General features: G+C 44.3%; 1 protein-coding gene across 1 annotated transcript in view; it reads left to right on the forward strand.

The window, feature by feature from the left end:
• Positions 1 to 24,344, forward strand: part of TMEM245 (transmembrane protein 245) — a 648,028-nt gene that overhangs the window by 609,744 nt on the left and 13,940 nt on the right. The window contains exon 16 of the mRNA XM_085606845.1: positions 20,352 to 20,552. Coding sequence (XP_085462971.1) covers positions 20,352 to 20,552 — 201 coding nt within the window. The remainder of the gene's footprint in view (positions 1 to 20,351; positions 20,553 to 24,344) is intronic.

Below are 24,344 nucleotides of genomic sequence, written 5' to 3' on the forward strand. Positions count from 1 at the left end.
TGAAGCTGGATGGTCCCTTTAAATGTGCTTCCAGGGACCCAAATATCCTCTTAGTGTTAACAACAAACAGTACCTTAGTGAGCTCTCTGCAACTTCTTCTGGGTGTTCGGGGGTGGCCCAGCCCTGCCTCGTCCTGCCCCGGACGGCCACAGACGGCCCGCCCTTTGCCCGGGCTTAGCCCGGCGCCGCCCGCGCGTGTCCCGCGAGGCGGGAGGAGTTCCCTTCTCTTACGGCGCCACTAGGCGCGTCGATGTCGTCACTGGTGCGCCGGACCCTGTGGCAGCTGGGTGATGTAGTCCCCAGCTGCTGTCGTAGCCCTCACGGAGCAATGTGAGGCGTCCTGGGGAGGAACCAGGTGTTGGAGCCAATGCGACCAGAGCCGTTCCCCTCATGGCGCGACCGCTGGTACAAGTGAAGCCGTTTCCCCCGCGGCGCTGCCGTTAGTGCAGATGGACCCGTTTCCCTCACGGCGCTAATGGAGGTGAAGGCGTTGCCTTCACGCCATGACCAGGTAAAGAAACTCTGTGGGCCCCAGGAGCGTTCGGCGCTCCCTTCTCTTAAGACGCCTCTAGGCGCGTCGATGTCGTCACTGTTGCGCCGGACCCTGTGGCAGCTGGGTGATGTAGTCCCCAGCTGCTGTCGTAGCCCTCACGGAGCAATGTGAGGCGTCCTGGGGAGGAACCAGGTGCTGGAGCCAATGCGACCAGAGCCGTTCCCCTGAAGGCGCGACACTGGTACAGGTGAAGCCGGTTCCCCCGCGGCGCTGCCGTTAGTGCAGATGAAGCCGTTTCCCTCACGGCGCTAATGGAGGTGAAGGCGTTGCCCTCACGCCGTGACCAGGTAAAGAAACTCTGTGGGCGCAGTATTCATTAGCCCCCCAGCATACCACCACACCCCCTCCTGCCACCAAGACTAGGGCTGAAAGCCACTACGTTGCGCAATTTAACTAATTAAATTAATGGAGGACACTGCAGGCTGACGGACCTACTCCGGTCAGTTGTTTTTGCACGTCGTCTTCTTTAATATATATTAAGGCACGATTACAACTACTTACTTTGCAAGCACAAATGGCATGATTAAAGAGCTTTATGTCTATGGGCTCATTTATTAGGTGGTGTGCACAACTACTTACTGCCTGGTAGAAAAGAAGGCAATGAACCGGTTTATTTAACATCTTATCATGGCATTAGATTTACTGGCCACTCTTGAGAGGAACTGTTAGGGAAGGAATGCAGCCGGAGGATACTTTAAGCGCGGGACCTTTATTTAACTTCTTTTAACCCCGGCCGGCCCTATTGTGAGTGACTGAATAAAGGTGTATGTGGGCCGGCAGCAGCCGCTACTAGTACAGAGAGGGCAGCAGGCACAGTAGAGTGCGTCATCCAGTACTTGCGTCATCGAATCTGTGGAGGCGCCGCCGGAGCTACCACAGTGCCCAACACGCCAACACTCTGCTCAAAAAAACAAAAAAGCAAGGCATGGAATGACCTGCTTAGTACTTACAGGTATTTATACTAGTGGTGAACCGGGCATCCGGGGCTATGGGGCACTGCCTTATTTATTACACTGACCGGATATAGCTAGGTAGGACTGCCTGGTGCTGCTACTGCCTGCGTGCCTGGCCTGCCCTCTCAACCTCACCACGTCCTCGGGCTGATGATGGCTCCTGGGATGCAGGTGTGCCTGGGCGTGGCAATCGGAAAGAAATCTGTGCGTGCCGCGCTGCCTGCCTGCCCTACACAACATCCTGCTTTTCATGGCATTTATTTAGCCACTATGAAGCCAGTAAAGCCCACCACAGTTAAGCAGTGACTAGCAATAGGGAAGATATATACTACGTTTTCAAAGAAGGCAGGGGCTGGGCAGTTCCTTTAACTTCAAACCCGGCCGGCGGTCCGGCCCTATTGTGATATGTCAAGAGGCAGGGCCTTCTTTCAACTTAACGCCGGCGGGCGGGCGAGCCGTTGGCCAACCCTATTGTGATATAAATAAATCAAATGTATTATAAGTGTACCGTGGGTCGGTGCAGGCACAGTGTGTCATTAAATCTTGTTGATGGAGCCGGAACTACCAAGCGGTGGCAGTACCCGACATGCCACCATGCTAAAACAAAAAAATCGTGTGCGTTGGTTTGGCAACAATGGGCATGCATTGAATGATGACTGCTCAGTGCTTAATGGCGTGCGACGCATACTACTACTTACGGTTACACCCGTGGTCGGCCAGGGCTGCGGGGTACTGCCTTTATTTTTAACTACTGATAGGACGCTTGCTGCTACTGCTGCGCTGCCTGCCTCAACGTGGTCGAGTGCGGGTGTGCCAGGGCATGGCAATCGGACAAAAATCTGCACGCAGTGCGCACAACCAAATCCAGCCCAGACCCAGCCCAATCAGTGTCTGACTGACTCCCGCCCACCACTGGCAACACTGAACTAAGGGCCGCCGCCATGACGTCATCCACCATCACATATATGATGATGATCGAGGCACTGTCTGAATGCAGTAAAGTAATCTTTGCTCCATGCTGTCTCCGGCTCACAAGAAGCACTCACGGGACTTGGGAGACCGAGAACATAGAACAGCACTCTGTGCCGAGTCAGTAAAAGCTAAGTTAGCTAACATGTCATATTGTGACGTGCAGTCCTGCAGACGCGTGTAGACTCGGCCCTGAAAAGTAAGTGCTGGTGCTAAGCACCGGCAAGCACCGGCACAAATTAAGCACTGGAGTGCTGTACAATAGAGTGTACAGGCATAGAGTCAAGTGGAAATATGGACAGTAGTGTGTATGGGTATAGAGTGTAGTACAGTTTTGTATAGAGGAGTTATACAGAGTGGAGGAGAGTACACTGGAGTGGCGTAGAGTAGAGTGGAGTGGCTTACAATGGAGTGGGGTAGAGTTTAATGCCATACAGTGCAGTGGCTCACCTTGAAGTGGCATCCAATGGCATAGCGTAAAATGGAGTGGCATACAGTGGAGTAGGGTAGAGTGGAATACCATACAGTAGAGTAGCAAATATTGAAATTGCATACAGTGTTATAGTGTAGAGGTGTACAGTGGGATAGAGTAGAGTGGAGTACAGTGGAGTGGCATAGAATAGTATAGTATAGAGTGGAATAGCGACAGTGGAGTGGGGTAAAGCGGAGTAACATGCAGTGGAGTGGCTTCCAATGGACTACTGTAGAATGCAGTGGTGTATAGTGAAGTAGCTTACAGTGGAGTGGCATGCAGTTGAATAGTGTATAGTGGAGTACCTTACAGCGCAGTGGGGTACAGTGAAGCGGTGTAGACTAGAGTACTCTGAAGTCTCGTAGAGTTTAATAGCATACAGTGGAGTGGCGTCCAATAGACTATCATAGAATGGAATGGCATACACTGGAGTGGCGTTGAGTAGTGTACAGTATAGTGGTATACAGTAAAGTGTTCAGTGAACTGGCATACAGTGGTATGGCGTATAATTAATTAACTTAGTGGAGTTGTGTACAGTGTAATAGCGTCAAGTGGACTGGCTTGGATTTGTGTACAGTATATTAGTGTAGAGTGGAGTGAAGTGTAGTACGGCTGAATGGTGGAGTGTGTAATAGTATACAGTCTAGTGGACTACAGTCAAATGGTGTAGACTGGACTGGAGCGGGGTAGAGTGTACTAGCATACAGTGGAGTGGCATACAGTGGAGTGGTGTGGAGTGCCGTAAGCTAGAGTGGCATGGAGTGGAGTAGCGTACAGTGGAATAACATATAGTGGAGAGTTGATAAGTGGCATATAGTGAATAGTGTGGAGTACCATGCAGTGGAGTGTTGTAGAGCGGAATAACATATTGTGGAGTAGTGTCCAGGGGAGTGGCATAGAGTGGAGGTGCGTACAGTGTAAGATCGTAGTGTAGTGGTATATAGTGAAGTGATAATACGATTTCTACGAATCTAGTAGGACTGTGTATTGGATCAATAAGCCTTTCCTAATATAGAGACTGAGGCTTCTTATATCATCAGTAAAAGTTAGGTCAGCTAGCTCCCAGTACCACATCTAAACTCCAAAACTTCCAGCGTTACAGATGCTGTCAGTAACCCCGAACATAACCACTCTGATTCCCAAGGAAATAGTGGAAACATCTAACTTTTTCGTTTGTCACTTTTGCATGCCCAAAGTTTCACAAAGAAGAGAAACAATTATACATGTTTAAATGTTCATTGAAAATATCTAATCTTTGTAAATAAAACATGAACAGCAATTATTAGACCTGATACACGGCATTGTTAGCAGCATTACTTGAATGGTGAAAAACACACAACTCAACCATGTTAATTGTTTCTGATGTTCCTCCTATCTATCACTAATACACCTACCCTAGCGAGAGCTTTGTGCAAGTATCTTTCTGCCAGATCCTTTTGGAATGATCTAACCCATACCTTGGTGTAATGTCTCAAGAAGCCTGCATCAGTGCATTAACAAATGGACTCCGTCTGAGTGTGCAAGCCTGAACACATCAACCTGCAGTTATCTTCCTTCTTAGGATGAATTTCAGGGTCTGAGGAGCTGCATCTCAGTCACAGCTATCAGCAGCTTCCATGATACCTCCAGTGTGCAGTCCCTCTCACCAAATTCAAATTGGATGCTCTTTAAATAATAAAACACCGGACTTATATAATTCTGCCAGAAATGCAGAAAAACATCTTTTGACTTAGTCCGGGGAAAAGAGTTGTCTCCTTTGAGGATAAAATAAAGCAAGGACATTGCATTCTAGTACATGTCTCCCGGGAACTAACAGTGCAGACTATAGAAAAACTATGTCTACCAAAATGCTTGACATTTTATTGTGTTAGTGAAAAACATGTATAAACCACCATCTTAAAAAGATGCAAAGTTCGAAGGGAAAAGTAAAATGGAGACTACATGTAATCGTTATATCAGAGTTGCGTACAATGTGATAGTGTCGAGTGGAGTCTCGTTCAGTGGAGCGGCATAAACTGGAGTAGCATATAGTGGAGAAACGTTGAGTAGAGTGGCATAGAGTGGAGTGCTGTATAAAGGAGTGTCGTATACTGGATTACCTTAAAGTTAATGGTGTAGTTGCATACAGATGTATGTGTGTTTTCTAGTAGCACTGTAGATTATGGTATACAAAGTAGTACACAACAGTTAATAGCATGGCCTTGCGTTTCTCCACATTTACCAAGCAATGCAGGGCCATGCATGATTGGCTTGCGTAGCTTTGTAAATCTGAATTACGTATTGTGTTGCCCAAGCAACATCATGGTACCACAATACAATAATACAGCTAAGCCTTAGTTCTATTTTGGGCCACGGTTTACTGCATTAACTTTGCAGTATACCATGGTACATGACGATGACTGGCCGGTATATAATTGGGTAATGGCTGTTTTTAGAAAATAAAAGGCAGCCTAGTTGTTTTTACTATGCTGCGTCCTATATTAGATCCTTAGTTATGGGTAAGTATTAGGTTTTAGTGAGGTTCCTTACCTATTAGCACTTTATTTAGTATTAGGTAATAGGTAGGGAAATGTATATATATATATATGTGTGTGTGTGTGTGTGTGTGTGTGTGTGTGTGTGTGTGTATGTATGTATGTATATATATATATATTTTTTTTTTTTACATGTTTATGGAGTACTGCGCTATTACCTAGTGAGTACCATATTTTCCGGTAAATATTTTAGGTATTTCAGTGGTACAACGTACTTATTTTCTGATTTAAATATGTAAAAAATTGTAAATGCACTATCATGCACTATATTCATGAAATATAGTGTATTACAGCATTTTCAGTATCAATCTTTTTTTTGCTAAGTACCACAGTACTTCCTAGGTAGTACTGCTGTACTCCCCAACATTTTCTAAAATATATTGAAGGTTATAATTATTTTTGCCTACCTGTTACCACTTCACTGAAGTGGTAATATGTACTGACAAACTATAAAAATGAATACTTAGCTATTTCTAGGGCCCTAAGCCAGAACACTGGCAAAGAGACCTTAAAACAACATGGCTGCCTTAAACTTTTGTACAGGCAGTCATTGTCCATCAGGTAATGACTTGTCATCACCATGTACCATGATGGTTTCACAAAATGTTGTGAAATTCTGGGGAAGTACAGCGGTCACAGATATTACTACGTTAAAATGCCTTATAACTTAATAATACTTACCTGCAGCACCCAAAAAAGGATCGGCCGCGCACCATAATGTATAATCTCACAAAATTTCATGTAAAAAACCTGTTTAGCCATTTTTTTTACTACGTTAAATACAATAGTCTATCAAAAACGCATTGGTGGAAACCTCGTTTTGAGCCCCCCCCCCCCCCTTTTTATCTTTGCACCACTTAACGTTTTGCCACAAAAATGTACATCATCACAGAATATAGAAAATGCTATGGGGGCGTGGCTACGCAATGTAGCATGATGGCCGCTGGTTAGGTTTGCTCCGTCACACCCTTCTCATCACCGACTATCTGTGATATTAATCCGGCCCCCAAGGTCAGCATACGGGAAAGGAAGCCCTGCTAATCCCATCGGTGCAAAAACCACAGCTGTGCGATTCCTGTAGCGGAAGATCTTGCCGGCGCCAATTATGGCCTGGATGGGAGGCGCAGCCAGGCAGTGGAGTGATCACCTCAGCCGAGTACATAACGACGCACGGGGGGGATCATCTGAAGCTGGCCCAGCATCTGGGCCAGCATAAACATAATTTGCGCCACCAAAGCCCTTGGAGAAGCACAGCTGCGGGGCCCATTTCGGAGGATCTGAAACAAGCAAATAAGCCATGATCGGAGGCGCAATCTCAGGCCACAGTGGACTTTGGTGAGGTTCTGCGGATGGCATGGCGTCCGCCTCGACCGCCGGAGACTCAAGGTCGGGGTCTCTGCCTGACTCATCGACAGCTGTATACAGCCCACAATTACCGGTGCATTCCGGCAAGAGAGAGGGGGACGCCGTGATGGGTGAACCCCAGTGTGGCACCAGAGCAACCAGCGCTGAGAAGAAGAGGAGGTGGTGAGGCGCTGTTGCGGAGGCCTTGGCTGAATTGGACACTGATGGAGGCCTGACCGCCTCATACGCTGCTGCGGGGGGTGCCTCTCCCCCTCCCCCTCATACACTAGTGGTACCATTGCTCCTGCGGTGGTGAGTGGTGCAGTGCCTGCGCACTAAGGCCCTAAGGCTCAGCCCCTTAACTTGCTCCTGACCTGGCCTGGGAGCTGAGTGACCTGAGAGCCAGAGACAGACCTTGAGAGTGGGTCCTGTGCACTGACGAGGCCATCCTTCTATGATTCGGCGATATCGCTTCATCCGTACCTCACCAATCTGCCGCACTCGCAAACTCGCAAAGCAGAGACCCACTGGTGCTACACCTCCCAGTTGATACGTTGGTATAGAAAGGGACTTGGAGTTGCTGCACACGCACTGCTGAAATCCAGTACTGGACCTGAACTTGGGAAAACTACGATATCCGGGACAAATGTTTCCAAGGTGGTCCAAGGTGGTCCAACAGAATAAATTGGACCGCTACGCGTTCCCCAAAGCATCACCCCAGGACCAGCGGGCCAGAGACAAAGCAGGAGGCGGAACAGAGGAGAATCCCCCGAGCCGACACTCAAAGATGTCATGGAGGCCATATCCGGGGTCCGGTCATCTCTGGAACAACGGATGGACACGATCTCCACTGACGTCACACTCATCAGGGCGGACCTAGTGAAAATCAACGAAAAGGTCAAGCAATTGGAGATCACTGCACCGAGCTTGATGGAAGACATTTCGCACCTCCAAACCGAGATCCGCGACTTGCAGCTTTTCTGGAAGGTTGCCGAGAGTAAGCTTGAGGACTACGATGGACACACCCGCCACAATAATATACGAATCCTAGGTGTGTCGGAATGGGCGGAGGGGCAGACGCCGGATCTATTTGTGGAGGAACTCATCTTACTCATCTTCAACCCAAAGGCCTGTCCAATTTCCTTGTAATCGAGAGAGCGCACAGGGTCCCTGGGGGACGACCGAAGCCTGGGGTTCCCCTGCGGCTGATGCTGACGTGGGTACTGAATTTTCGCGACAGGGACGTGATTATTCAAAATGCAAGAGTGGCCCCGCCGCTCCGGTATGAGAACACCGACATATCCTATTTTCCAGACTTTATGCAGGCAGTCCAAAAACAACGAAGATCATTCCTAGCCGTCAAAAAGACGCTATGTGGAAAAGGTGTGAAGTATGCCATGCTGTTCCCAGCGCGACTTCGATAATCCGGAAACTGTGGCGGAGTGGTTGGAGGGCTGGCGGGGAGCTAAGAAGCACAACTCCTGTTGAGAAAACCAGCGTACCCGCCCATGGAGACGATGGGACTCCGTTTCGAGGCACACGGGGATCCGCCACCTCACCGATTTTTCCCCGCGTCGGCGGGGGACACAGGTAGCATGCAACAGAGACCGCTGCTGATTTAGTGGGTCTAACCATGTTTGATGGGACATGACTCTTGGGGCTCGCCCCTTTCGAGCTGTGGTACATTGATCGATTTGGGAGAGTTGGGGAGATGTAGCATCCACTTCACCCCCACGTTTCTACCTTTAGTTCTTCAGTTGGGCAACAGGCACTCTGCATGTTTGAGTTTATGGGCGGTTTAAGGCCCAGAGCTCAGGGGAGCAGGGAGGGGGGTTGTTGGGCTTGGGTTTATTGATAGTTTTGTTTTTATTGAATCGGCACTAAAAGATTGTGTTGTGTGGGAGGCACGGTTGACCTTCACACATTTCCATGAACAGGCACGGGGACTGCAACATTAAACTTTTGAGCTGGAACGTCAATGGGCTTGGAGACCAGGTTAAGATCTGTGTGGCATTACAACATATTAGGAGATATGCCCCGGACGTAATCCTTCTTCAGGAAACACACTTAGTGGGAAATTCCTGCAAGGCACTAAACAGGTGGGGTTACAAACTGGTGGCCCACGCAGGCTTCACTACTGGCTCACGGGGAGTGGGAATACTGATGCGAAACTCCTTCCCATTTATGGTCCAATCTACATGGTCAGATGACCTTGGAAGATATATTGGTATCACGGGGCAGTGGGAGGGACGTACGCTCACCTGCATGTCTATCTATGTCCCACCAGGCCTTCAGAACCGCACATTCAAAGACTTGAGAGCTGTACTACTCTCACTTCCGGAGGGCCTGCTGATGATGGGAGGGGACTTCAACTCTGTGGTGTCAGGGTCACTGGACCGGTATCTCCCGCGAGACACTGGGGCATCAGCCAGATGGTTGCCAGACTTTCTAGAGGCTCTCAGTTTAACGGATGCGTTGAGGGCATACCATCCAGATAGTGTCCAACACACGTTTCACTCCGGGGTGCACAATAGCCTTTCCCGTATAGACTACATTATCGTCCCAGCATCCCATATAGCGCATATCCGTGAAATCAAACACATGGCGAGGGGCATCTCCGACCTCTCCCCGGTATGGGCTCACCTGGCGCTAGGACAGGGAGGGATGGGTAGGATAGCCCCTATAAATCCATGGTATCTTCGCGACCCAGGTGTGCGCAAGGCCCTACTGCAAGCCATTGATCAGTACTTCCAAGAAAATGAAGGCACGGTTGACTCCCCCCAGACACTGTGGGAGGCATTTAAGTTGGTAATACGAGGGCAGGCACTCTACCTGATAGCCGGAGCATGCAAGGAGAAAATGAAGGAACTGCTGGTTGTGGAAAGTGCAGTCCTCAGACTAGAAGAACTGGAAGAGGAGGTGACACAGGAAAAGCTCCATAACTTGCAACTTAAAAGTGATGAGTATAAAGCGATAGCCACAGACAGGGCCAGATCCATGGGGAGGGAGATGGTGGGCAGAGTATACGACCTTGGGGACAAGGCGGGAAACTCGTAGCCTGGCTAGACAGGAAAGAACTAGCATCCAGGTTGGTGCCAGAATTGATAGATAAAGATGACCAATCCATCACAGACCCTCCGGCTTTATCCGGCTAGAAGATCGATGGCCTGTGAATTCACACAGAGCAGACACAGATGATCTATATTACAAACCCATTGGTATGAGGATATCACTTTATATACTACACAGTTGAAAGCTGTTGGAAGTTATAACATTGGCTATTACGTATTCATGTAAATAAGAGAATGAATACATACGTTTACGGTTATTAAACTAGAAATCCCTGTTGGGGTGCTGCTATTGCAAAAACAGGGTTTTTTCATCGATTGGCCACTGCACGAAAATATTTTAGATCACATATTCGTATAAGACACTGCTGTACCATTTTGCCAGCAGTCCTTTGGCCAACCTCACTGTTTGTCCCCTGGGTGTTGTGTGATTTTTGTGGGTATCTGTAAAAGTCCTGAAGAAGGTGGTCACTTTACTCTTCGAAAGTCACTGACACGCGCGTCAACCCAATGTTCAGACCCTTTTGAACATATACATCAACCTTGGTCGTGGAGATTTTCCAATCTGTAGTCTCCCCTTTTCCCAGATGCGTTCTGTGTGAATGTTGTATGAGTCTGTATGTGCTTGGATGAGTTTTGTATTTTTGATCTATTTATGTGGTTTTCTCCGGCGGTTTTCATGTCCGACAGTACATTGTATGTATTTTTTAATTCTATGTGGAAATACTGTCGATTTTTATTGTAATATATATACCAAAAAAGGTTCTAAAGATGAAATTGAAAGAAAATTAACTGCTATGAAATATATAAAGAAATTAAATAAACAGCGATAAAATCAAGCATGTTAATGTCATTGAAATGATTTAACAGGTTGTTGAGCCCTTCTCGAATTCAGTTTCAGTAACAAAAGAAATATAGGCACTGAGGGAGTGTTCTCATTGCATAGACAGGAAAGAACTAGCATTCAGGTTGGTGCCAGAATTGATAGATAAAGATGACCAATCCATCACAGACCCTCAGGCTATTGCCAATATGTTCGCTGCTCACTATAGTGACATCTATCGCACTCACACATCTTACACAGAAGAAGATTCCCAGTCCCTTCTCAGGGACATTGCCCTTCCTACCCTACCAGTTGATGAACAGGAACTATTGGACAGCGACTTCACTAATAACGAAATTGCACTAGCGATTAGAAGCCTCCAGTGAGGTAACGCACTGGGTCCCAACAGCCTACCAGTTGAACTCTATAAACTAGAGCCAGACAAATTAGCCCCACACCTGTGGTCCATTTTTGCAGAGGACACTCCTGTTAGATCAGAGGGTGGCCACGCTCATCACCATTCATAAAGAGGGCAAACCTAAGACGGATTGCACCTATTATAGGCCTGTCTCTCTCTTAAATGCCGATCCTAAAATCCTTGCTAAGCTACTGGCTAACGTCTCGTTAAAGTGATCAGCAGATTGGTACACCCAGACCAGACTGTCTTTATGCCCCAGCGCAACACTGCATTGAATCTCCGTATAGTGCATGGGATGATGGGACGACTAGACACGGTACAAGAACCAGCGATTATAGTCTCACTGGATGCATCTATGGCGTTCAATAAAATCGAATGGGCTTACCTCTTTGCTGTTCTAGCAAAGATGGGGTTTGGAATTGGGTTTATCCACTGGATCAAACTCCTTTACTCCGAGCCCCTGGCACAGGTTTTAGTGAATAATAAAAAATCTGAAGTGTTTGTGCCGGGTCGGGGTATCTGCCAGGGTTGTCCGCTTTCCGCTCTTCTCTTTGCCCTTGCCCTGGAGCCCCTGACGGCATGGGTCCATAGAGACCCAGTCAAGTCATACATGGTCTACAATGGGCAGAAACCTGGGAAGACCGTATCTCGCTATATGCAGACGACATTCTTCTGTTCCTAGCTTCTCCGAAAGCGTTGCGGATTGCGGTGTTCGACATCTTTGCAAACTTTGGCAGATTCTCTGGATACTCCATTAACTGGGGTAAATCTCTTATTTACGTCCTCCATGGGGACCCGCCTGCTGCGCCTAAGGGCTGTCCTATTCAAATTACCACAGTGGGCTTGAAATACTTGGGGATATATGTGACGTTGAATCCACAACTCCGTTATGACTGCAACCTACTCCCGCCACTGCAAAGATGGAAGCGAGACATAACCGCATGGAAGGCACTTCCTCTCTCACTGTTGGGCAGGGCAGAGCTTTTTAAGATGATGTCCCTGCCTCGCTTCCTATATGTGCTACAAAACTACCCTGACCCAGTGCCAACTTGTTACTTTAGGGAAATTGAGGGCTTGCAGAAGGACTTGCTTTGGGGAGGGAAACCCCAAATAGCACTAAACAAGCTCACCCTTAACTGGTATGACGGTGGGATCAGCCTTCCAGACCTTAAGAAATATTATTGGACGGCCCACCTTGTAGATAATAATCATGGCACATATTGCTCCATGAACGACCCGGGCTACGCCATGGACCGGTGGCTCCTCCCAGGTGGGAATTACAACAGAGCTCTTTATTCAAGGCCAAAGCTGTTCCCCCTCACTGGGCCGACAAAACACTATGAGCAGGTCTAGCACACAGCAACCAAAAGTCTGGGATGGGAACGGAAACTGACGCTAGCAACACCCCTCTGGGAATCAGAGAGGCTGGGTGATCTATGGAAGTCGAAAGGGTTTGATACATGGGACCTCATAGGGATCTCAACTATCTGGGACATGTGGGTAAAGGGCGAAGTAGTGACATTTGGCTCCCTACAACAGAAATATGAGCTCACTAACCCAGAATACTTCCGTTACCTCCAAGTCCGACATGCACTACAGTCCCACCTAACTAAAGGCTCCTCTCCACCCCCCCCCCCCCCCCCCCCCCAGATTCCACACCTCTCGAGGATAGACTGCTTGATGGGTATTTACCAGAGAAAGCAATCTCCCTCACATATAAAAGCTGATAAACAACACCGCAGACCCCTCCGGGGCACCAGGGCAAAGTGGGAAAGGGATGCTTCGAACTGGACGACGAGGAATGGCAAGAGGCACTGGCCTCCCCAAGGGAAGTGGCTATTTCGGCCAGACTAAGACTTATCCAGCTCAAAATCTTGCATAGGGTGTACGTTACTGGACCTTGCCTGGTCTGCATGGGGAGGACAGAAGGAGGGGAATGCAGGAGACAATGTGGTCATGAGGGAACGTTTATGCATATACTCTGGGAATGTGATCTTATCCACAGGTACTGGCGTCAAATACATACAGTTCTTGGCGAAGTGTTGGATTTGGTCATTGAATGTATGGGAACCCACGGACCTGAGCAGAATGGGAAAGATCTGGGTAACGCTAGGCCTCATGGTGGCAAAAAGGAACCTTGCTCAGCTATGGGGAGCCACAAACCCACCCACCATTACAGGATGGAAAAAACACATGGACAGTGAGTAGTAGACAGTAGTAGAGTGTGAGTAGTAGACAGTAGTAGAGAGTGAGTAGTAATGAGTAGCAGAGTGTGAGTAGCAGAGTGTGAGTAGCAGAGTGTGAGTAGCAGAGTGTGAGTAGCAGAGTGTGAGTAGCAGAGTGTGAGTAGCAGAGTGTGAGTAGCAGAGTGTGAGTAGCAGAGTGTGTAGTAGAGAAGTAGAGAGTGAGTAGTGGAGAGTAGTAGAGAGTAAATTGTAGAGAGTGAGTAGTAGACAGTAGTAGAGAGTAAATTGTAGAGAGTGAGTAGTAGACAGTAGTAGAGAGCGAGTAGTGGAGAGCGAGTAGTGGAGAGTGAGTGGTAGAGAGAATAGTAGAGAGTAGTAGCGAGTGAGTAGTAGAGAGTAGTAGCAAGTGAGTAGTAGAGTAGTAGAGTGTGAGTAGTAGACAGTGAGTAGTAGAGTGTGAGTAGTAGACAGTGAGTAGTAGAGTGTGAGTAGTAGACAGTAGTAGAGAGTGAGTAGTAATGAGTAGTAGAGTGTGAGTAGTAGAGAGTGAATTGTAGAGAGAGTAGGAGAGAGTGAGTAGTAGACAGTAGTAGAGAGTGAGTAGTAGAGTAGCAGAGAGTGAGTAGCAGAGAGTGAGTAGCAGAGAGTGAGTAGCAGAGAGTGAGTAGCAGAGAGTGAGTAGCAGAGAGTGAGTAGCAGAGAGAAGTAGAGAGTGAGTAGTGGAGAGTGAGTAGTGGAGAGTGAGTAGTGGAGAGTGAGTAGTGGAGAGTGAGTAGTGGAGAGTGAGTAGTGGAGAGTGAGTAGTGGAGAGTGAGTAGTGGAGAGTGAGTAGTGGAGAGTGAGTAGTGGAGAGTGAGTAGTGGAGAGTGAGTAGTAGAGCGTGAGTAGTAGAGAGTGAGTAGTAGAGAGTGAGTAGTAGAGAGTGAGTAGTAGAGAGTAAGTAGTAGAGAGTAAGTAGTGGAGAGTAAGTAGTAGAGAGTGAGTAGTGGAGAGTAAGTAGTGGAGAGTAAGTAGTGGAGAGTAAGTAGTGGAGAGTAAGTAGTGGAGAGCGAGTAGTGGAGAGCGAGTAGTAGAGAGTGAGTAGTAGAGAGTAGTAGAGTAGTAGAGTGTGAGTAGTAGAGTGTGAGTAGTAGAGTGTGAGTAGTAGACAGTAGCAGAGAGAGTAGTAATGAGTAGTAGAGTGTGAGTAGTAGAGAGTAGTAGAGAGTGAATTGTAGAGAGAGAGTAGTAGACAGTAGTAGAGAGTGAGTAGTAGAGTGAGTAGTGGAGAGAGAGTAGTAGAGTATTAGTGAGTAGTAGAGAGTTGTCAGTCAGTCTGTCGGTGTCTGTCGGTGTCTGTCGGTGTCTGTCGGTGTCTGTCGGTGTCTGTCGGTGTCTGTCGGTGTCAGCTAGAGCAGCTCTGCTGACCTGGTTCTCTGGCTCTAAAGCAGCTCTGCTGACCTGGTTCCCTCCCTCTAAAGCAGCTCTGCTGACCTGGTTCCCTCCCTCTAAAGCAGCTCTGCTGACCTGGTTCCCTCCCTCTAAAGCAGCTCTACTGACCTGGTTTCTCTGGCTCTACAGCAGTTCTGCTGACCTGGTTCTCTGGCTCTAGAGCAGCTCTGCTGACCTGGTTCTCTGGCTCTAGAGCAGCTCTGCTGACCTGGTTCTCTGGCTCTAAAGCAGCTCTGCTGACCTGGTTCTCTGGCTCTAAAGCAGCTCTGCTGACCTGGTTCTCTGGCTCTAAAGCAGCTCTGCTGACCTGGTTCTCTGGCTCTCAAGTAGCTCTGCTGACCTGGTTGTCTCCCTCTAAAGCAGCTCTGCTGACCTGGTTTCTCTGGCTCTACAGCAGGTCTGCTGACCTGGTTCTCTGGCTCTAAAGCAGCGCAGCTAACCCGGTTCTATGGCTCTAAAGCAGCTCTGCTGACTTGGTTCTATGGCTGTAGAGCAGCTCTGCTGACCTGGTTCTCTGGCTCTAAAGCAGCTCTGCTGGCCTGGTTCTCTTCCTCTAAGTAGCTCTGCTGACCTGGTTTGTCTGGCTCTAGAGCAGCTCTGCTAACCTGGTTCTCTGGCTCTACCACGGCTCTGCTGACCTGGTTTCTCTGGCTCTACCGCGGCTCTGCTGACATGATTCTCTGTGCTCACGATGCACGCACCCGACTTAGCGAAAATATATTTAAAATTAATATAAGTTTATTATAAGTACAAATATATTATTTTTATGAGTATCTTAGATAATCTCTTACCCTAATATGTATATTAAAGACACATACATATCATTTTGGATCATCATGTTTTCTTTGCGGCAGACGCACACCCAGAATGCCCCAGCACGTATATGACGTCACGTGGGACCCGCCACCGCGCAAGCATCTCATACCGTAATGCGCATGTGTCGCGAATGCGCGGAAGCAGTAGTCGTGGACTGGTCGCATACCAATCGCGCACATCACGCAATAAATGTATATGATGTCGTCACGTGGGACCCGCCGCCGCGCAAACATCTCATACCGTAATGCGCATGTGTCACGAATGCGCGGAAGCAGGAGTCGTGGACTGGTCGCATACCAATCGCGCACATCACGCAATAAATGTATATGATGTAACTGAAAAAAACGCAGCCGTCGCACACCATACGCGGATCCTTCACGACTTTTCTAAAATATCGGCTAGAATCCGCACACCCACCGTGATGTGTACGCTTTGAGTGCGAGACTCCGAACAAAAAAATTGCATTTTTTTTTTAAAAGGAAAATAATATAGATATATTAAAAGAAAAAATTAAAACAAATTAATCAATATTTCTGTTTGAATTTTTTTTACATTTTTTTAGCAATTTTTAGAAAAATGTTATTTAATGAATAAAATATTTATAAATAAACAGTTAAAAAACTGTAGAAAATCAGTACAAAAAAAATGTATAACTACTATCACAGTTAAAAATTAGCATTTAAAAAACCTTAGAAATTCACTGAAAAAACCATAGGTTTCAGAGACGTTATAGTTAGAAATTAGCATTTAAAAAAGCTTTGAAACTCACTGAAAAAACCATAGGTTTCAGAGACGTTATAGTTCTAAATTAGCATTTAAAAAAACCTTAGAAATTCACAGAAAAAAACATAGGTTTCAGGGGTGTTCTAGTTAGCTGGCAATTTCACTCGTACAAAACCATAGTAATTCCTCCGTTATAGTTAGTTCTGCTAACTATAACTCGCGCGCCCGCAATGCACTGCTGATGATGTCACATATTGCATCATTCATGACATCGTCAGTCACATCACTGATGACATCACTGATGACATCTCAAATGGCATCACTGACGACATCATCCACGTGACAATCTGATACACCTCATCATACACTAGTATAACCTTTCATCACTCACTGTAAAATACAGAGTACCATATTTAAAACCATTGACACACCAATACCTGTTACTACATACCCACTCACTGATTCCTAAGTCTACACACACAACTCCCCATTCAACATCAGAATCATTTATACATGCAGTCACTAATTAATAGAACACTATCAAATGCACTTATACACATATATAGACATTGACACATCAGCAGTCATCTTAGTCGGTTATGCAGCCATCCTACTCAATCATGAAAAAAATTAATCACACTTGCATTTACTCACTTACACAATTATCCAACAACACCTCATTTATTCAAACACATAGTAACTCATAGTTAATATGTTAAAATCACCATTACAATTATACACTCATTCATATAGTTACTCTCACGACTGACTGACTCTTACACATACTTATTTATATACACCAACTCTCACATACAATGCCTTTTATTTTTTTTACCTTGTTGAAGATGTACAACTATAACATATATTAGCTCACAACACACAAATAAATACACTGTCACCCAAACAACTGTTTCCACATTCACTCTTAAACCTATACACCTAGTCAATCAACCATTCACACATCTATGCATAGAGTTACACACACCCCATCCAACCAACTCAAACTCAGTGTCCCATACAAATACTCACCCAACTAATCAATAACTAATATACACTCATGTAGTTAGTGACCAACTGATGCAGCATGTTCTACAACAACAGAGACAGTGATGCACACATTCACATAGTTTAGTTACTAATCCATGTATTAAGTAAGACACTTTTAATTACTCACTTAAACAGACAGACAGCTACTAAATCCTCCATCCAGACAGTTATATATCCACTCAATCTTCAATATAGATTGGTATATATATAATACATATTTAAATTTCAAACTAAACCACATTCACTGGATGATGTCATCAGTGATGTCATCAGTGATTGTCATTTGAGATGTCATCAGTGATGTCACTGACCATGTCATGAATGATGCAATATGTGACATCATCAGCAGTGCATTGCGGGCACACGAGATACAGTTAGCAGAACTAACTATAACGGAGGAATTTCTATGGTTTTATACGAGTGAAATGGCCAGCTAACTAGAACACCCCTGAAACCTATGTTTTTTTCTGTGAATTTCTAAGGTTTTTTAAATGCTAATTTCTAAATATAACGTCTCTGAAACCTATGGTTTTTTCAGTGAATATATATATATATATTTGTACACACTGGCTGGTCACAAACTCATTAAAACACCCATGTTCCACTCATTCAATCAGCCATACCCCAGTCATGCACTCATTCAACCATCAATACACAACTCATGCACACATTCAATTATCCATACACCACTCCACTCATGCCCTCGTTCTAACATGCATGCACGACTCATGCACTTATTTTAATATCCATTCACCACTCATGCAGTCATGCAATCATCTATGCACCGCTCATACATGCATCCAATATCTATGCACCACTGAAGCACCAATTCAATCATCCTTAAACTAGTCATACTCATTTAATAATCCATGCACCACTCATGCATTTATTCATTCATCCAGCCATTCTTACACCCATGTACCACTAATTCAGTCATTCATTCTCCCATGCACCACACATTCAATCATCCATACACCACCCGTGCACTCATTCAACCATCAATACAAGACTCATGCACTCAATCATGCTTGCACCACTCATTCTAACATCCATTCACCACTCGTGCACTTATGCAGTCATTCAAGCCCCGCTCATGCATTAATTCGACCATCTATGCACCACTTGTGCACTAATTCAACTATCCATAAACAAGTCATGCTCTCATTTAATCACTAATGCAGCACTCAGGCATTCATTCACCCATCCCTTATTACATCCATGCACCACTAATTCAGTCATTCAATCTCCCATGCACCACTCATGTACTCATTCAATCATCCATACACCACCCATGCACTCATTCTAACATCCATGCACCTCTCATGTACTCATTCTAATATACATGCATCACGCATGCACTCATTCTAACATCCATTCACTCTTGTGCACTCATGCAATCATCCATGCACAACTCGTGTGTTCATTCACCCATCTGTGCACCAGTCATGCAATCATCCATGCACCACTGATGCACTTATTCAGTCATCTATACTCCACTCATGCACTCATTCAATCATCCATAAACCAGTCATGCTCTCATTAATCATCCATGCACCACTTATGCAATGCAATGCATTCATCCATCCATACCCCTTTCAGCCAGTCATTCTTACATCCATGCACCACTAATTCAGTCATTCAATCTCTTATGTATTCATTGAATCATTGATGCACTACAATCAAAAGATGGGGAGAGATAGAGGTTGAGGTTAGGTTCACCCTCCTAACTGAAAGAAGTTTCACAAAATCTGGAATGCCATAATAAAAACATAACCGTGGGGAAGAACAGGGTTTTCACTGAACATGTAAAAAATACCCTTTCAAGAAAGAAAAATTATTTTCTAGAGTCACCTCACCCACCAGGGTTTTCCCTTGGTGGCATGCTTCATCATTGGGGTTCTCTCAATCCGCTGCGGATTGAGGCGTGCTGCGACTTGCGGAACTACGTAGGAGCACTAAGTTATGGAAAATGTGTAGTGCATTGAAAGTGGAGTGGAAAAACAAAAAGTAAAAAATATTAGTGGGCTAATATTTTATTCCTGCCCCCAGTTGGTATGACTAAAATCAGGGGTTAATAATAGGGAAAGTCTAACTATGAGTATAGAGTCCCTAGTATTGGGTCAACATGTTTTGAGCTGTCCCCTCAAAGCTCTTCTTCAGGACTACACGAGGACCAGCCCCGTGCGTGCCACTGCTAAGCAAGCCTATAATTAGGAATTAATGAGGTGCACACCTACTGTGTATCCACCTAACATGTAATGCATACGGTTAATTACTGACACGTATCTGAGAAAATAAAGCATAGAAAGAATTAAAAATGCGGCCGCCTCCCAGCCAGGCTGCTAGGTCCTTGACACGTGTATACTTTCTGTGTTGTTTTATTCAAGCAGCAAAAAACTCTACTTGTAAGAAATTGTTGTTTGGAAATCTGTGTTCCCTTAATTTCAGACGATATACATTTTCATTGGTATTCAAGAAGTTCAGTCTCTGTCTCCTTCAAAATCATATTATGGTTTATATTTCTATCACAGAAAATGTGTCGGTGACATCTAGAACTACCCTGTGAATATAATGCTTTGGATAGAGAAAATTTGCCTTTATCGCCATGCATAGCATGTCTTTAGACACTAAAATACGGTTGTTCACGTTTAAAGATATGAACTGTTGAAAGATGCAGTAGTGCCAGTCTAGACTTGACAGTGACAAAATAAAATTGAAGATGTGTGAGTCAAAATAGGTTGCCGGTTTTGCAATTTTCTCTAAAAACCTATTTTGATTCTTTTGGATTCTCCGAGTGATATCTAGTTATTTGTATAAACTAATGAGAGAGTACATGTATTTTCTGATAAAATGCATTATGAGTAAATATTTATCGAAGAATTGTCAAAAGAGATTTCAGAACATTGATATTTTGCTGTATTGCATTCTAGTGTTCTCTTTGAGGTAAACGCGATATTTCTTGTAAATTTGTGGGCTCCTATTTGAAACAATTTTCTATCTTTTTAACATTCCAGGGGTGGTCATCCTTACTTAACAGGCTTAGCAGTTGCTGGTGGAGCTTATTACCTTGGCCTTGAAGGTGCCATCATTGGCCCAATACTTCTCTGCATACTTGTGGTTGCCTCTAATATCTACACTGCAATGCTTGCAAGTCCATCTTCCACTTCATTATCAACACCGACTCCATCACAATCACCATGGCCTCATATACACTGGTAAGATTATGTGAGCAACCTAACACTAATCGTAAATTAACTATATACTTCTGCTTTAATAAATGCTTTAGTGAAATATGTATACTCAGTTTTTATGCTCCATATTTATTTACTTGCACATTTTAAGTCTACAGCATACTCTTCTTGAATCAAATCTTAGTAATTAAATACATTAAATTATATACACCCAGATATTAATACAAAATCCATTATTTTACAGTAAAGTGGATCTAAGTGTGGACATCTGCTGTGGGGGTTACTTGGAGCTTCAAAGAAGGTTGCGGTACTAAATAGGGATAGGTGGTCTAATAGTGTAGGAACCAGGAGGTTGACCGATTGGTCAGTGGCTGAAAGTGTAGCTCATCCTGTTTGAAACACACCCAGTCCTGTAAAAGGAGGGTTGTGAAAGATCTGGCAAAATTGGAGACAACAAAGTTGTTAAACGAAAGTGATCCTCCCATGGTACAAACAAAGCAATAGAGGAAGATGCATTCCACTAACAAAACGTGCACTGTAATGCTCTAGAACTTCAGGTTGCTTCGATAAAGCGCTCCTGTGTGATTTCTTCTCAGTAAAACTTGTCTACTGCAATTCATCATAACAACAACAACAACAAAAAACATTTGGTTTAATCTCATGTAAGCCTGGGCAGAGATCGTGGAGCTCCGCATAAGCAAAGTGACCAAAAATCTCCATCACGCTACGCGGAGTTCCGCAAACAGCAAGGTGTGCTTGGTCACGCCTGTTCGTGTCGATTTTCCGCGCCAAGTGTTTGTCCTGCGCTGGAAAATGAACGCGAATGGCACCATGCGCTGCTTCTTTTCTGCCACTCGTGTAGATTTTCTTCCTAAGCGGTAACTCGTGACCACCTGAAACCGCCCACATTGAGAAATCCAACTGCCGGCATTGAGAAATCTCGCAGGGAGGTGGGTTTTTCTCACTCGTGCTCGCCAACTTGGCATTGGGTAGTGCGAGCGGGAACAAACCTCACCAGGAGGTGGATTTTCCTCGCTTGCCAACTTGACGTTGGGGAGTGTTTTCACGAAACTCCGCGGAGTGCAGAAAATTCTGCAAACTCCACGAACAGAGCAGAGTTCACCGCCCGGGTTTAATCTCAAGTTAATGACCTCTAGAGACCTGAATCTAAGCAATTCTTCATAAACATTTTAGTCGGTAGCGTTGTGATGTTGTGTCAAAGGTGTTTAATCATCCACCTATTAGGCAATGCATCCACTCATGAATACTCATTTACCTTTTTACCCAGTTATTCATGATTTTTTGCTTTCACCCACTCACTCCACTTGTCTGTATATATACACACACACATACCTCCCCACCCAACATTGAATTTAGAAGCACTTCCACATATTAAAGATAAAGCCAAACCCTTTTATTTTTTTAAATACCTGTGTGTTTTTGAAACCGTACAATAATCCATAGCAGTTATGGGTCAGTTAGTCAGCATGGATAGTTAATAAACCGAGCTCTTTCTGTCCAAAAATAGCAAAAGATGCTGCACATTGTTTAACACCCCTTATTATGCTGCAGGTGTATTTCTCTCTTCATCACTAGGCATTTACCTAGTTTGTTTGTCGCTCCCTTATTACAGGGCTCTTGGTGGCAGCTGAAGCACATTATATGCTGCTTAATTAACCAACATCCCTACAAAAGACTCCTCAAAACAATGAACTCTTTTGGAGGGTGCGATTTAACTTCAGAAGACCTTCTAAAAATAAAGCTCTTCTTCAAACATGTACTTGAATAATTGAACATGCAATTATTATTTAACTTGGAGATAGTCACTCATTTACATCTAAAAGCACTATGCTCTATCAATTCATAACCTTTATTCGGTTTAGTCCAAACCATCAAAGTGTACACAATCAATAAATAACAATCAATAAAAATGATCTTTCCCATTTCCCAGATATAAAACCGCATAATAAAAACTTTAATAAAACAATTTGTAATGACAGTCAATAATATCCTCTCGTATAATTAAAGTGCTTTGTGCCTGATGTGATCAAATAATTATAATAAGATATCTCTAATAACAGCGTCTGAGCTGCCATGGGCATAATTACATCTCTAGTAGTATAAGAAGCCTCTTGAGCAATCTAAGTCACAAACGTTTCTCACTTAAACCAAACATTCAATAAAAATCTGCTTACAGTAAAGACAATAGGATTTGATGTATCGGTCTTTAAGAGCCTCAGGGCAACCCAATAATGTCTAATTCCCAGGTTACAGCAAACGGGTTGAATCCACTTTCTTCATAGAAAGCCGTATTCTGTACAAAAGAACAAAATATGTTCACCAGTCTCTGGGGCGTGGTTGCAGGCTGAGCAAGTAATTAAGTCTGATTCGGTGGCCCATGTGTTAAAAGACCTCAAGGGTAGACAACCCAGGCGGAATCTCTCATGGAGGCTTTTCGTCAATGGTGGTGTAAGCAGATCAAGAAAGGGATAAGACTTAAAACTTAAAAACTCTGTGGTTAATCGCCCTGTAGTCATACTTGAAGTAGACAAAAAGGAGAGAGTTTCCCAGGTGTACCAAAAGGGACCGGGTATGTAAGATTAAACAAAAGAAGCTTCCCTTTTGTATTTACTTAATATATGCCGATAGTCAGTTTAGATATTATATATTGTGAACCCGAGACCTAGAATCTACAGACCATTACACTTCAAGTATCTAGTATGATAGTATTTATTAAAAAAAAAAATTTCTCAAATTTATTTAAAATTATTACAGTCAATGTCACTATAAGTTTAGCAATCCACATTAATTCATAGAATTCATATAATTATCAATCATAAAAACACATATTCAACAAAAATAATCACAGTTACATACAATTAAAATGAACACTCAATAGATCATTTGAATTAACTAAGCATAACAAAATTACAGTAATAGAAAACAACAACAAATATAATTTGTGTCCTCTTGTCGACGCGTTTCGGTGCAATATCTAATATGTAACACCTTCTTCAGGACCAACACATTAAACAGCTCACAATACCGATTAAAAACAATCTATAAAAAAGGAGGATAGATACAATTAGTGTTCATGGTACTGTCTCATTCTCTTTCGTTCACAATATTATATTATATTCATAGGTATCTCATATGGCCCATACAGTAATTTCTATTATGGACCACTTTTAGAATAAGGAGAAGGGACCTATGTTATGACGTAACTCTCATTGGAGGGAATGAATAATTGTCCACCCACAGAATATAAAAGGGGGTGTTTCAATCACGCCGTCATGATATACGGGGGTCTGATGAACAGTGTATACTCCTTCATTTGATATTACACTCTCTGCTCATAAATGAAGAATTTTAAAGAATTTTTGAATAGAAAGGCCCATGTTGGGATCAATTCAGTGATTGTACTTACACTGAAATGGGACTTCAACTCCAATAACAAGGACGACCATAGGAGAGTGTATCAATTCACTGCATGCCTATACAGCAAGACAAACGTATAGTCTGAATTCTGGTCATAGTTAAATAACTATCCAGGTATTAAGCTGTGGTCACTTAGTTTCTTTTTGTATTAATGGGGAGTACGCTTACCCAGGTTGTTGCTCAAGCGATTAAGTAAGACGACTCTTCAGTGCTTGTGCTATTTGATTCTTTGTTCAAAAGGCTATGTTAAAATACAGAAATTGTAGGTATTAATCCACTCTGTATGTTGATTTTAGCAATATTTTAAAACCAAGACTCTTAATGGAACTCACCATTTGAACTTTAGTTGAGTTTCATATAATTATTCATTCTTCTTTA

The sequence above is a fragment of the Triturus cristatus genome, chromosome 5_2 (assembly GCF_964204655.1).
Source record: "Triturus cristatus chromosome 5_2, aTriCri1.1, whole genome shotgun sequence".
NCBI classification, from domain to species: Eukaryota; Metazoa; Chordata; class Amphibia; order Caudata; family Salamandridae; genus Triturus; species Triturus cristatus.